General features: G+C 44.7%; 1 protein-coding gene across 2 annotated transcripts; it reads left to right on the top strand.

Annotated features, from left to right (window-relative positions):
- Positions 1 to 1987: 1987 nt before the first annotated feature.
- On the top strand, positions 1988 to 14219 carry LOC147888443 (shaggy-related protein kinase epsilon-like). Of its 2 annotated transcripts, XM_087392244.1 has the most exons (13): positions 1988 to 2574; positions 3030 to 3275; positions 3423 to 3515; positions 10400 to 10459; positions 10731 to 11003; positions 11121 to 11195; positions 11352 to 11408; positions 11522 to 11662; positions 11979 to 12029; positions 12467 to 12562; positions 12656 to 12739; positions 13353 to 13455; positions 13591 to 14218. In XM_087392244.1, exons 2-13 carry the CDS (start codon positions 3114 to 3116, stop codon positions 13671 to 13673), a joined length of 1278 nt encoding a protein of 425 aa, XP_087248370.1. In that variant the 5' UTR covers positions 1988 to 2574; positions 3030 to 3113; the 3' UTR covers positions 13674 to 14218. The 2 variants fall into 2 exon arrangements, with proteins under 2 accessions (XP_087248370.1, XP_087248371.1); XM_087392245.1 differs by lacking the exon at positions 1988 to 2574 and having other exon boundaries at positions 3060 to 3275; positions 13591 to 14219.
- Positions 14220 to 14795: the final 576 nt, after the last annotated feature.

Here is a 14795-nt window from a genome sequence, read left to right as displayed (position 1 = left end):
TTGTAGAAAAGAGGATGCAAGTACCATGTCCTTTTTTGGAAGTTCAAGACACAATAGAAAAGCTGGATGGAGGGCCAAAAAAGTCATTCAAAGGGAAAAGAAAGATGCAAGTGCTATAACCTTTATGGAAAATAACCTTAGGTGGAATGATGAATGGACCATCACCATGTGAGCCTCACAATGTTGAAAAGAAAGATGCCCACCCTTTAAAGGAATAAAGCAAACATGAATGGGGCCCAAATGGGGCTTTTATCTTAGGTTTTGCAATACCTTTCTATTATTGCAAGATACTAAATTTTAGGTCGCAAGACTTTGTGGCAATATACTCTTGATGTGAAATTATTTACATTTAGAAGAAAGCCATGGTGGTTTGAGTTTGCCTCATGGCATAGTAGGCTCATTTCTCCAATGTACTTACCAATAATACCGCTAGGTCTAAGATTGGGTTAGATGGTCAAACCCTCTTGGTTTTCTCTCTATGGTGTACCCTATGATAGATCCTTCGTGTGAAGTGCATAGGCTATGCAATCCTTCGTGCATAGGCTATGCAATTCTTGTAAAGGAAGGAGTACCCTTATGCCTTGAAATTGTAATTTCAAGGAATTGTAGTAGGTTAATAAATTTGGTTTAGGATGCAAGGGTTTGGACGCTACCTTCCTCATCTTGGCCTTAATCTAGTACATGCTTATCTTGGGCCCTAAATACCATAAGCCCCTTCCCCCATCCATTGTTCATTCATAGTGCACGTCCGCGTGTTAGTGCTAGTGGTCTATTTTCATGACTAACATCAAGGATTTTTGTGATGTTAGCCGTGAAAATAGGCTTAGAGAGGATTTTGAGATGTTTGAGCTAGTGAGCCGCAATGAACTGCTAGGAATTTTGGTGCGCGGAGCCTAAAAATTTTGGCATTAATTTGTTTGGAGCTGTAGCGTGAGATGTTCCCATTCCTATTTCTCCGTTTTGTCACAGGGATGTCCTCTGACGTTCGCCTTGAAAATAGGGGCTTCTTGAAGTTTGGAGTTGTCAATGTATGGCAAGAGTTTTCCTACTTTCCGATGTTGGAAGAGCCGTATGGTCAAAAACCAGTTGTCTAGAGTTTTCCTGGTGTTGGAGGTTTTGGAGGCATGCGGGAACGCACTCTCAGCAAGGCTATAACCGTTTTAGGGGGCATGTGACCCGACACGAGCCATTGGAGTTGTCCATGTATGGGAAGAGTTTTCCTACTTTTTAGTGTTGGGAGAGCCGTGTGGTCAAAAACCAATTGTCAAGAGTTTTCCTTGGAGGTTTTCGAGGCATGGGGGAACGCACTCTTAGCAAGGCCAAAACCGTTTTTGGACCCGCGGGGCACGAGCGAGGGCCAAAGACAGGTTCAACGACAAGTATTCCAATTCCAAATTTGAAATCCTTAACCAAAATGAGTACAAACTTCAAAGGTTGGTCCAGTTGTCCAACACGTGTTGCCGATAAGAGCATGTGAGATGTACCCAATGAACAGGTGCCACGCGGCAAAACCCCACGGGGTGGGCCCTCAACCTACCAATGGCGTTGACCACATCACAATCAATCCTAGGTGCCACGTCGTCAACGACCGGGATTAATCTTAACATGGAACTAATTATTAACTTAATCAGTGTGCATTCTTGCTCTGGGCTCCGAGCTAGTATTTCGGCGCATTTCGAGTTAAACTGGGATATGGTTTCCATCCCGTTGGAGCCTAAGTGGACAAGTTCGTGAAGCAGAGGAGAACTCAGATACAGAAAAGAAAAGGGCGGGGAGAGAGGGGAAGGGGGAGAGAGAGAGAGAGAGAGAGGATCGCAAGTAAAGAAGGCCACAGATACAGAAAAGAAAAGGGCGGGGAGAGAGGGGAAGGGGGAGAGAGAGAGAGAGAGAGGAGCGCAAGTAAAGAAGGCCACAGAAATAGAAAGCGAGGTAGAGGTTCCATCGCATTGGAGGCTTACTGGACCTATTCCTGAGGCACAGGAGAGTGGGAGAAAGCGAGAGAGAGGAGCCCACATAAAAGGAAGCTACAGTAGTCGAGAGAGAGAAAGAGAGAGAGCGCGCGCGCGAGAGAGAGAGAGAGAGAGAGGAGCGCAAGTAAAGAAGGCCACAGAAATCGAGAGCGAGAGACAGATTCGATCGCATTGGAGGCTTGTAGTGAACCAATTAAGCCACAGAAACCAAGGCGCGAGCGAGCAAACGAGAGGGGCCACAGGGCCTATTCCTGAGGCACAGAGAGAAACCCACAGAAATCAAGGCGAGAGAGAGAGAGAGAGAGAGAGAGAGAGAGACGCACACATGCAGAAAGGGCAAGCTTTTCTGTGTTGAGGCAGAGGATGTCTAAATTAGAGTGTGGCACATGATGACGATGGAGTTGATCTGTGCGGAGTGCGGGATCCATCGCATGCGAAAGCGACGGCCTTTCCACGTTGCCATTACAGTTGAACATCCACAGCTGCCAGTGGAAACCTCGACCTCGAGCTCAGATGCCACTACTCGACCATGAGAAGAAGTGGGCGGCCCGAACCCAGCGCACTGCGTTGCTAGGGAATCTTGCTCCATCCCTCCACTGAAACAGTAAGTAGCCTTACCTCTGCCTTTCTCTCTTCACCCCTTCACAGCCCACCTCTCCTTTCACTTCATTTATTCAGTTCTGCCCTTCTCTTGTCTTCATCTATCCTTCCCTTCTGCGAACCTTCTACTCCCTGGCATTCAGTCGAATCCCGAAAGCCGATCTTTCCGCAGCTTTGCATGTTTGGTTATTTCAGACTGTTTCGGACAAAGTGCTTCGCTTGCCACGTCCTGCCCTAGCCCTTCTTACCTTAACGCACCCGTAGGGGCATTCTCTTGCTCCCCGGAAGTTCGGTTTGAGTTCAGGTGTACAAGTAATTCTTCTGTTTCCTTGGCAATGCGATCGAATTCACCCAGGAGCTTCTCCAATAAATTTTACTGCTCTTTCATGAGCCCGGTGTCTTTGAGCTTCAACGTTTGCACAAAAAAAGTCTAATTCCTGGATTTTGCACGTTTTCAAGCTTCAAGGAACAAGTTGACACAGGAAGGTCTACAAACTGACAAAAGACTTTACGAGCCGTTACCGAGGCAGCTCGAGGTCCAAAATGGCATCTGTAAGTGTAGGGCCTGCTATAGCTGGCCCAATCGGAAGCTCTAGCATGGGGGGCCTTGCCTATGCTGGAAGCAGTGGCGTAGATCAGCTTCCCAAAGAGTTACTCGATATGAAGATACAGGATGACCAAGTGGACGTCAACGAGGATGATAAGGTCTAAAGCTACCATACCTGAAAATTGTAGTACCATGTGTGTGTGTGTGAGAGAGAGAGAGAGAGAGAGAGAGAGAGAGAGAGAGAGCATCATTTCTCAAAAGAGCGTATGGCTGTGTTTCACACTGAGGGTTGTTATTTGATATAGGAGTTTGAAGCGACTGTAGTGGAAGGCAATGGAACAGAAACAGGCCACATTATTGTTACAACCATTGCAGGATCGCGTGGACAACCAAAGCAGGTAATGACACCAGGCTTTTCAATTGCTGCTCGATGTTGTGTTCGTGAGGTGATGGGTTTATTAGAAGGGTATGCTTATAATTTTGACATTGCAGACTGTATTATGCTTTTTATAGTCTGCTGTAGTGTAGTCGTACACCTTGGTCTCCCTGGATTCTAGAGTCTTTCCTCTATGTTATTTATTATACATATGGTCAAGCAATTGGCTGAAGCCTGGCAGCTAAATCAGAATCTAATGTATGGTTGGTCTTTTATCATGCGCAAGAACAAGGACCCACAAGTGGCGTACAGGGAATGCCATTCCCTTTGCAGGCATACAGAGTGGCTGGGCAACATCTAGGAACACCCAGGGAATATTCCCTAGGCTGCCCCACACTAAATGACAGTTTTCAGCTTTGATGAGCCAAGGAGGATTTTTGTGTCCTTCCTATCTCTTCGCATATCCCTCCACACCTACCTCTCTCTCTCTGTCTCTCTCTGTCTCTCTCTCTCTCTTGGAGCAGACAGGAGCAGCCTGAAGGCATTCCCTTTGGCCTCATCTTGGAGGTAAAGGAGAGTTGAAGGAGTGCTGCTGACTGAGTTCCCTAAGGGCTGGGACCTTGGCTGTCTTCTAGGGCAGCAAGGTGTTGTGATCATCATACCTTCTGGAGCAGCCATTCACAAGCAGGTTGGAGCAGTGGAACAGGGACCTGTGTGCTGCAGACAAAGCTTGGCAGGGGCTGCCCACCTAGGCTGATTCACAGGCAGAAAGGTGGAGAAGAACACACTGGACGGAAAGTCTACAGACTCTCGAGGTGGAGCACGCGGGCTCGAGTCTAGAGATAGCCAGCAGATTGGAGAAGGACCTTGTGGTTAGATCAGAGGACCATACCATTGGTGGGACTCTGGATCTATCTATTTTGTATTGTGTCCATAGTTTTGGACGGAAATATATATTTTGGTGGTTTCTCTATCTGGCTGGTTCATTGTCTATTGATGAGTCTGCACATCTATATTATGCACATTAAGTTAAGAAGTTTGTGATTCCACACCCCACACGCACACTGTGTGAGCTCCTAGGCATTACTATAAGTCTTCCGCTGCGTGTACCCTTTGTTGAGTAAATTCTAACACAAAGATGCGAGGCACTTGCATTGATCATAGGGACAACGGTAGATGCGGTGATTCCTCGCAAAGATGGTGGACACGTCGGTCAAGGTATGTGTCACTTTGAAGGACTTAAATGAGCCAGGTAATATGTCCTAGATCATTGGAATGACCTTTGCGTGCCTGAATAGCCTGATTCCTGAGTTCTTCACCAAGTAAGACTGATTGTAGCTCTTCCAGTGTCCATATTTATCGTTGAATGGCAATACTCTGGACTAGATTCCCGTATCCCTCTCCTAGTCCATTCAGGATGACTTGAAGCATTTTTGCGAGATTCATAGTCTCGCTTGCTGTTGCGAGTTGATTGTTGTAATCTAGGAATCGACATCAACATGGGATTGTTCCAGATTGCTTCGAGGTGGGAGCCAATGGAGCATCTTCATCGCTGAGTTGGAATTAGGCCAAGATGTGTCGGTGAGGGGGGTATTGGAGAAGTCACCTCCCCATTTGTAAGCCGTTGAATGAGGAGAGCATGGGGGGGGGTACACTTAGGGTTTATGGGGCTGCCACATGGGCAGCACCTAGGCTGCCATGTGGGCAGCATACAAACAGTAGAGAAAACTGTGGAGATGGGGCTGTCACATGGGCAGCTCATAGGCTGCCATGTGGGCAGCACATGGAAGGGCTTACCTAGCAAGGCGGGGTTTTTGGAGCCCAAGGACTACCTAATTGCCACGCGATGATCTGGGATAGTGAAGAGCGTAATTGTGGAGATGGAACATTTCTGCCTGTAAGGCCATGTCAACATTCCTAGGATCCTGCAGTATATGTACGAAGTAGTGGCGCCTTGGTACGGATCTGCACGGAGGTCTACAGCAGCATATGTGTTGACTTGGCAGGGGTCCTAGGGCAGGAATAGGTCCTGATAGAAGGCGGGATTGATGGTGCTGACAGGCGCATATGTGTAGCAGGTATGGCATGTAATAGACCCCGATTTGGATTGTGGCAGGAGATGGATTGGGCGAGTGGCTGCCTGCTACATGGCCAAGCGGCTACAGACTTCCCTGGTTGGGCTGGTCCAAGCCAGTCGGTTAGTAGGGAAGGACCGGGTCGGCTGTTTCCAATAAATGGGTAGGTCAGGTTTTGGGGCCATTTAGGGCCTATAAAAGGAGCCACACTTGGGCTCATAGGTGTCCATTGCAGCAGCACTTGTGGAGTTTGGAGCAGCAGATGTGATTATCCTGGGGGCCTAGTGGGAGCTGAGCGCTGTAGAGATAGCTCAGGAAGGGGCTGCACCCTTGGCTGTCTTCCAGGGCAGCAAGGTGCAGAGATCAAGGCACGGTGACAAAGCCAACTTAAGCTCTACAAGGAGTACATAGGCTTACAGATCTAGAAGTGCCACAGAGGTAGTAGAACAGCATCTTTTGGTGAGGACAGAGCATCACGCTTTGGTGGGACTCTGGACTTGTTTTGTATTGTGTCGATTGGACATAAATATATCTTTTGTTGGTTCTATATCTCTCTTCGAGCATTGTCTATTTACCGGCTTGCACATGTATGTTGAGCACACAAAGTAGAACTCCATTGCCTCCCGCCACCGTGTGAGTTTCTGGGCTATCTGTTGGAAAGGTCACCTCCCCATCTGTAAGCCCCCAAATGAGGAGAGCATGGGGTAGGGAGACCTAGGGCAAGGTATGCCCAGAGAGAGGGCGACAGATGGTACAAACAGGCGCTGCACATGGCAGATGACGTCAGCAAGGGTACAGCCACTGTACGGATCAGTACGGGCCGCTGCAGGGCAGTGTACGAAAGGTGTGCAGGGTGTGCCAGGGTTGGGACAAGGGCTGAGCAGAGGCGGATCAGTAGCAGCATGGAGTTGCACTGTTGCAGCAGGTATTGGGCAGGTCTATGGCCTGCAAACAGGGCTGGCAGGTGGCGGGGTAAGCAGTCCAAAGGGGCTGGGCCCTGCATGGAACAAAGGGCTGGCAAAGGGCCCTAAATAGGGCTGGATAGGCAGCCAACCAGCCAACTATCTGGTCGGTTGGTTAGGGCTACTACAGACCAGCCAGTCGGCCCAATTAGGGCTGGCTGGTCGGTTGGTTCTGGAGGGCCTTGTGCCCTCCTATATAAGGAGGGCCTTTTTGTGCCCTCATATTTCATTCTCTGGAGCAGCAGATTTACAGCAGACAGGAGGAGTAGACAGGGCTTCCTTGGGCCTTTTCCCAGGGTGTGAAGGAGACCTAAAGAGGGCTGCAGACTAAGCTAGTAAGTGCTGCCTACCTAGGCTGATCTACAGGCAGTAAGGTCGAGAGAACCATTCTGGACAGAAAGTCTACAGATGCTCGAGGTGGAGCACGTGGGCTCGAGTCTAGAGATAGCCAACAGATAGGAGAAGTACCTTGTGGTAAGATCAGAGGACCACACCATTGGTGGGACTCTGGATCTATCTCTTTTGTATTGTGTCCATAGCTTTGGACGGAAATGTATTATTTTGGTGGTTTCTCTATCTGGCTGGTTCATTGTCTGTTGATGAGTCTGCACATCTATTTTATGCACATAAGTTAAGAAGTTTGTGATTCCACACCCCACACCACACTGTGTGAGCTCTTGGGCATTACTATCAGTCTTCCGCTGCGCGTACCCTCTGTTGGGTCATTTCTAACACTATCCTATCCGTTTTCCGTTGTGCGTACACTTTGTTGTGGTTATTTCTAACAGTGGATGTGCTTGAATCTGTGTCGATTGGACATAAATATATCTTTTGTTGGTTCTAATTCTCTCTTAGAGGATTGTCTTTTTACTGGCTTGCACATGTATGTTGAGCACACAAAGTAAAACTCCAAAGCCTAACACCACTGGGTGAGTTTCTGGGCTATCCTATCCATCTTCCGTTGTACGTACACTTTGTTGTGGTTATTTCTAACAGTGGATGTGCTTGAATCTTTGATGCATAGTCCATGCATGTGTCTCCTTGTATTAGCATTTGAACTAGTTTTGTAGTGTTCAACTTCAATGTCATGGGCGATACCTTATCCATATATTTGAACGTGATGATCACCTCCTCGTTATTAAAGATAACTCAATCTTTACACAAGTCCGATACATATAACACCATTAATATCTTGTCCTCACCTGTGCTAGGTGTGAATGGTACGTTGCCAATAACCTTGATTGGGCACGTGCGGCTATCCCCCATTAGGATAGATGATCTAGAACTTATACTAGCCATGGTCTTGAACCACTCCTTTGTCTCTGAAATATGTTTTGAGGATACACTATTCTCATACTAATCATCTCCTCCACTTGTTACAGTGTGTGCTGATCACTGTTGGAATAGAATAGGTCAGCTCCCCACTTGTGAACACCCATGAGGAGTGCATCGGGGGGTGGACCATAGAATAGTAATAGGCACGGGGCTGCCACATGGGCAGCACATGAGCTTTCATATGGGCAGCAGGGAGAAAGTACAGGTGCCTGGCACAGGAGATCCACCATAGAGGGAAGATGTAGATCCAGATGCTGTCCACACATGGAGAGGATAGAAATGCACAGGTGAGCAAATGTTATGGGACCCTAGGGGCATGGAAATGAGGCTGGAATGTTTGGGTCGGTTGGGAGCCTGTTTGGGTCCACTACAAGAAGAGAATGGGCCGGCCATTTTGAGGGATCAACCAGCCCCTATAAAAGGAGGAACTTGAGCCCCCATTCATCATCACTTGGAGCAGCAATCCAAGAGCATGAGGACCATCCTTGGGCCTATACACAGGAGGTGAAGGTGAGCTACAGAGGGCTGCAGAATTAGCTCAAGGAGCTGCCCACCTAGGCTGAGTTTTTGGACAGCAAGGTGGAAGGGATCCTTTGGATGGAGAGTATACATTAGCTCAGTGGAGCATGCGGGCTTAGAGATCTAGAGGTGCCATGCATATAATAGGAGAACCTTTTTGGTATTGTATCTTGTCCAGTTTGTGGACGGATGGAAACACATAAGAGCTGCTTATATATTGTCTTTGAGCATTGTCTATTTGCAGTGTGCACACACATGAATGGTAATGAAGTACACACATGGTTATGAAGCTTAATTCCATAGTGAAACACTTCTGCGTGTAATTCCTGGCTAATCTATCAGTCTTCTGCTGCGGGATACCCTCTAGTGGGATTTCATTTTCTAACAAGCACCCTCCATGATCTTGACTATGAAGAGTTCCTCTATAGTCGTCAACGGTGACATGCTTCGTGCACTTGCCTTAACAGCACTTGTGAATGATCACTGCAAGTTGAGTATGAATAAAAGTGGCATTGCAGTCATACTAATGATGATGGTCAGGGCCTTTGCATCTTAAAGCACCATATCCTTGACTGGAGTCAGATCTGCAGGCGTAACGGCCTTTCCTGAAGCACTATTCTGGTATTCACGCTTCAGCTAGACACCCCAGAATGGGGTCTCTCCTCTTGCTTGTGAGGGGCTTCTTCGTTCAGCATAGGAGAAGATCACAAGAATGTTGCCCCTGGCTCTGATACCATGCAGAGAAAGTAACCTGCTTGCTGTAGCAGATCCTCGCAGCGGAATACTCCCCAAGAAATCTGTCCACACAAGTACAGAAATGATAAACCTTGAATTGTACATTGCAAAGAGGATACAGGCCCAAAGGAACTGAGAATATATCATCATTGATGTGGGAACAAAGTGAGCAACAAACTTCTCGCATATTGGTTGTGAACATTCCAGCCAAATAGCCGAGACAAATCTGAGGACTACTGAAGGCAATCACTCTCCCTGCATGATGCTGCTATGACAGGGTTCAGTTGTGGAATTGGGGAGGGCATTGGCCCTCCTCATATAGGCCAATTTTTTCCGGTCCTCTTTTCAACTGGGGTTTATTGGGTCTGTAAGCTTCCTCATTGGGGATAATGAATATCTTGTTAGGACATTGGGGTGTTTTTGTTGAAAAGTACTCTTATTCTTCTTGCAAGGAAACTGTGCTGAATTCAACTCAAGGCATCTTTAGCATGAAGTCAATTATTATTCTCAAAATAAAAGTTTGGGTTACTGAAGTTCAAATGGTCGAGTTCACATGGTGAACTTCATCGTCAAACGGAAGCTTTGGAGTAGTATAAGTACATGAAAAGACATTCAGGTTTACCTGTAGCTGCGATAGTCTAGCCTACATACAGGTTAACCTGCAGCTGTGAGAGTCTAGCCTTGGGTTGGGATTAGCTGAAGCTTGAGAATTGGGACTGGTGAGTGGTTGGATGCCACGGGGGCATTACAAAGTCACAGCGTGCTCAACGAATGGTAACTCCCCCTTATACACAAGTAGTATTTCCTTCCATGCTTATACATTTGCAGATTTCACTCTACGTGTCCCAAGCATCGTCACTGATTTTGTATGGCTATATTCTTTGTTTGTAGTAGAATGTTAAATAGCGTGGCATCTGCTTTCCTTTTCACTCTCTCTCCTTCATATCCACTTTATGTGTGTGAAGTGAGTGAAAATTGCGTTTTTATGCAGGTTATCCCTTAATCAGCCAGGGGCCTCTGGGTTATAGCAGTCTGGTTGTATATTTTCATTCTTCAATTCATGTGTTTTTAGATACATGCTTTCACCTGGCCCAATTTTGTAGTGGGATAAGACAGTCAAGCGCGTACATGGTTCAGTGTGCTTAATATCAAGATTGCCTTGGTTATTCTTGTTTATTCAAGCTATTGATATTCTTCGATATAAGTTAATGGCAGTTTAGAGCCAAATTAAGCTCATGGACTTGGTTCAAAGTCTTATCCGTTCTTCCTTACATTTGCAGACTATCAGTTACATGGCTGAACGTGTTGTTGGTACTGGGTCTTTTGGTATAGTATTTCAGGTATGTGTGTTAAGCACATGGATTACTACTTTGTATATGTCTTATTTCAGTTAATGATATGTTCTTGCCAATATATGCATCTTACCTGGAAGAATCCACACATTCCAGAAGCTCAAAAAAGGCAAATTCTTAATGTATTTTGGGGGATTTCAAGCTTCTGAATAGTATTTATTGACCCTCCTTTATAGACAGGATTGATGTAGGGGCTTGATTTTTAGGCATTTATTGAGCAACATCATTGCTGACTCGCACATCATGTTTCTGAGTGCAGGCAAAGTGTCTTGAGACAAGTGAGACGGTGGCCATCAAAAAAGTTTTACAAGATAAGCGCTACAAGAATCGCGAGCTTCAAATCATGCAGATGCTTGATCATCCAAACATAGTGACCCTCAAACATTGCTATTATTCGAACACAGAAAAAGACGAGTTATACCTCAACTTAGTTTTGGAGTATGTTCCAGAGACTGTGTACAGGATTGCCAAGCATTACAACCGTGTTAACCAACGAATGCCTCTTATTTATGCTAAATTATATGCCTATCAGGTGACATATTTGTTTGGGATGAATTGGCATATTCAATTGTAGTAATGTGTTGGCTGTGCTTTTTAAACAACAATCTTGTGACTGATCTTGATTGTTGGTTCTTTTTATTTTACATAGATTTGTCGAGCATTGGCTTATATTCATGGTGGTCATGGTGTTTGTCATCGAGATATCAAACCACAGAATCTTTTAGTAAGCCAACCTCTTTATCTGGGATTTTAATTAAATCATGTGTGTCCCTAGTTAATGCCCTCCTACATTTCAGGTAGGAGGTTGGTTTTGCAGGCTTTCTTTGTTTATTAAATGGATCCTTATCATCATTTCACTTATGGGAATACCAATGTTTAGGTCAATCCACACACCCATCAAGTGAAGCTTTGCGATTTTGGAAGCGCTAAAGTACTTGTAAGTCTCACACTTTCAGCCTTGACTTTGATATGCTAAAGGGTGCTCTGCACAATTTGTTCACGATCCTGGAAGGATCTAAGTAATTTTTCTGCACATTATGGGGTTTGCAGATAAAGGGAGAGCAGAACATTGCGTACATATGTTCACGATATTACCGAGCCCCAGAGCTCATTTTTGGGGCTGTGCATTACTCGACAGCGATTGACATCTGGTCCTTGGGTTGTGTTTTGGCTGAATTGCTTATTGGACAGGTATTTGAGACTTTCTGTGCATATTCCTATTATCTGGTTTCTTTTTTAAGTATATTGATTAGTTGTCCAAGAAGATATTGGATATTATTTTTTGCCCCCCTCAAGTTATTCTCTATGCAATTTCCAGTGTATCTTATTTTCTTCCTTGAGGGATCAATTTCACATTTCATTGTATTTTCTCCTTTTGGGCTCAGCTTCAAGTCTTAGAGTGGCTAGGCTTTGTCAAATGCGATTCATCGATTGTTGTGGCACTTGACTGCGGATTCTGATATTTTAACATGTGCATGCTTGATGTTGGTGGGACCTGCTTTTTCAGCCGCTTTTTCCAGGCGAAAGTGGTGTTGATCAACTGGTGGAGATTATCAAGGTTAAGTAGCATTGGAGACTTTCTTGACATGATGGTTTTTCAAAAGCATCTGTAGCTGAATGAGTTGTGAAGTTTCTGTCATATTGCTCTACTGTTGAGTGCTATATTTGAGTACACCTTTGGCATATTGTTCTGATGACTTTTTTAAATCATGCATTCGAGTTGCATTTCCTGTGTAGTGCCACAGGTTTCGTTGTGGATGTGATATGATAAAATCTAGGACTCTAGGTGCATTATTCTAGAGCACTGAGGGATTATAGATATGAGAGTAGGGTAATTGTGATGCTTTAGTACGTAAAAAATATTCAAACTGGATCATTATGAAAAACTTTAAACTGCTTTTGCTGCTATTTTATCCTATGCTGGTCTTGTAATACTCACGATTGCACGTTGTGTTCTTATATTGGGCCTGAATCTGTCATATTATTTGGTTTCAGGTTCTTGGTACTCCAACAAGAGAGGAGATCAAATGCATGAATCCAAACTACACAGATTACAAGTTTCCGCAAATCAAGGCTCATCCTTGGCACAAGGTTTGCAGATCATATATGTATCCTTCCGTCTGTTATTCCAAGCCTGCTTCAAAATTTGTGGTTACAGTGATGAAGCTCATGTGTTCTCTTCAGGTGTTTCCAAAACGAACACCACCGGAAGCTGTTGATCTTGTCTCCAGGCTTCTTCAATATTCACCTAATCTGAGATACACTGCTGTAAGTGTTTTGTTTACACTCCCTTCCTATATCTAATCTGTTGTTTCATAAAGTCTTGGTGCATGCCCTGATTTGAGAAACCTGAGATGATATGCCATTGAGTTGAACTTGGAACACTCCTTTCATCCTAGATTGCTGGTTAACAAGTTGGCCTTTTTCCTGTGATGGACCTGCTGAATTATACAGAAATTACAACACAGGCCTGTACATCTGAGCTTGCCATTAACATATATTTTTTATGTTCGTTATAGACATATAAAGATTGTGCTTGACGCTGTGGACTCGTAGCTATGCTATTTCCAACTTGTTTCTGTTCAGCATAAACATGCAAAGTTCACAATTTGTGTTTTGGAATGATGATAATACTAGGAATGCCATGCATCTATAGTTGTATAAGTAGCTTGATTATTTCCTGAATTGACTTTATTGTAAAGAAGTCTCTTTGTTGGAAAATAGTCAGGTTCTTTATTGGAACGAATAACGATCACTATTGGGATTTGTAGGGTGGGTTTAGATGGTTTGATTGTGTAAATTTCTTGTTACCTTTTTAATGGTGTAAATTTGCTTTGTACCTGCTACAATGAGTTTGCACGGCTTTCCTTTTTGGATTCAGCTGGAAGCATGTGTGCATCCTTTTTTTGATGAGCTTCGTGACCTCAATGCACGATTGCCAACTGGGCGACCTTTCCCTCCTCTTTTCAATTTTAAGCCTCAAGGTGAGCCTCTAACCCCTAAGCCAATTGTTGTACTTTTCATAGATTTGAAATGTTTTGTTGAAATTCAATTGCTTCTGCCTCTTTCCACTCTTAAGAGTGGTCTACATACTTTATTTTCTTTATGAATTTATGCAGAATTGAAGGGTGCCACCCCAGAGTTGCTTCAGAAGCTTGTCCCTGAGCATGTACGAAGGCAAAGCCCGTCGCTTCCTATCTAATGTTGGCACTCTGCAAATCTCTTACATTTAATACCTAGCGGCAGTGCATAATTTTCACTTGGGTGTACTTTTCTGCAAGGCGGGATTTGGGCTTGTTTTAAAGAGGGAAAGGCGATAACAGGACAGCCATAGAAAACAGAAGTGCCCTGCTTGTATTATTTGCTCTCAGAAGAATACAGGAGGTATTCATACGACAAGTTGTACACTGGGATTGCAAGATATTGAATCACTTGTGAAATGTTTCAAGCCTTCGTATTCTCTCAGGGAACGTGACCGGATTGAAGCATGTAATTTGTTTGTGTTGATGTCTTAGCAGTCCGATATTATCCTTTTAAAAGTGCGGCTTCTTGTTAGAATGATGCAGAAGTAGTTATCCACTTGACTGATGATGTAGAAAGCAGTCGAGGTGTCCATGCCAGCTATTATGGACAGTCACCACCGTATATGCATTCTGAGATTCCCACCAGTTGTAAGCCTGCAGTACCTTGTTGTTGGCACACAATGACCTCGATTCAATGTCAGTAACAGTAGATCTTCAGTTTGTATTTGCATCTGGTTTGCATGCATTGAGGTTGCATGCTTTGGGTTACTCATGGTACGCTGTGACTGAAATTGTCTAAGCAGCTATCTCATTTAGTAGCACTTATTTGTCAGGTCTCTGGCACTATCTAGCTATGTTATAATTAACTAAATGATCCTGGGCTAGAGACCTTGAAAGCATCTGGTTTTGCATTGGTGACCTAAATTAAAAAACAAGCACTTCAGAGGGCGGTTCCTAGTGAGTTTAAATGCGATCCCTGTGTTTGGGATGTGCCCTTTAGTAATCAAGACGATGGCTAGAACTAGGGAACAAGTATTATCTAAAGAACCGTGCCGTTGAAGTTATGGTTGAGGCTCTTATTCGTCGACTTGTTTGCATGCTTCTCTTAATGGGGACTGGGTATGGGATCATTTCTCCTTGCGAGTGCAAGACCTGATTGAAAATTATGGCATATACTATCTTGGAGATTTTCGTCACAAAGTAGCAGATGCAAAAGCTTTGGCTTAGAGCATCACTTCTATGGCACAGTAGAGCCAATTGTCGATAGATGATCGATTTGGTATTAGGGTTGCCCTTCAATG

Source organism: Dipteris shenzhenensis, chromosome 21 (assembly GCF_047967505.1).
Source record: "Dipteris shenzhenensis isolate YYH24624 ecotype China chromosome 21, Dip_SZ_1.0, whole genome shotgun sequence".
Taxonomy (NCBI): Eukaryota; Viridiplantae; Streptophyta; class Polypodiopsida; order Gleicheniales; family Dipteridaceae; genus Dipteris; species Dipteris shenzhenensis.
Note: the sequence above shows the minus strand (reverse complement) of the source record. Positions and strands in the feature narration are given on the sequence as shown.

Excerpts from the sequence above, each read along its gene's own strand:
- LOC147888443 (XM_087392245.1), top strand. The coding sequence starts at position 3,114 with ATGGCATCTGTAAGTGTAGGGCCTGCTATAGCTGGCCCAATCGGAAGC. Across the intron at positions 3,276-3,422 it reads ACGTCAACGAGGATGATAAG|GAGTTTGAAGCGACTGTAGT; the intron begins GTCTAAAGCTAC and ends TATTTGATATAG. Across the intron at positions 11,004-11,120 it reads CTAAATTATATGCCTATCAG|ATTTGTCGAGCATTGGCTTA; the intron begins GTGACATATTTG and ends TATTTTACATAG.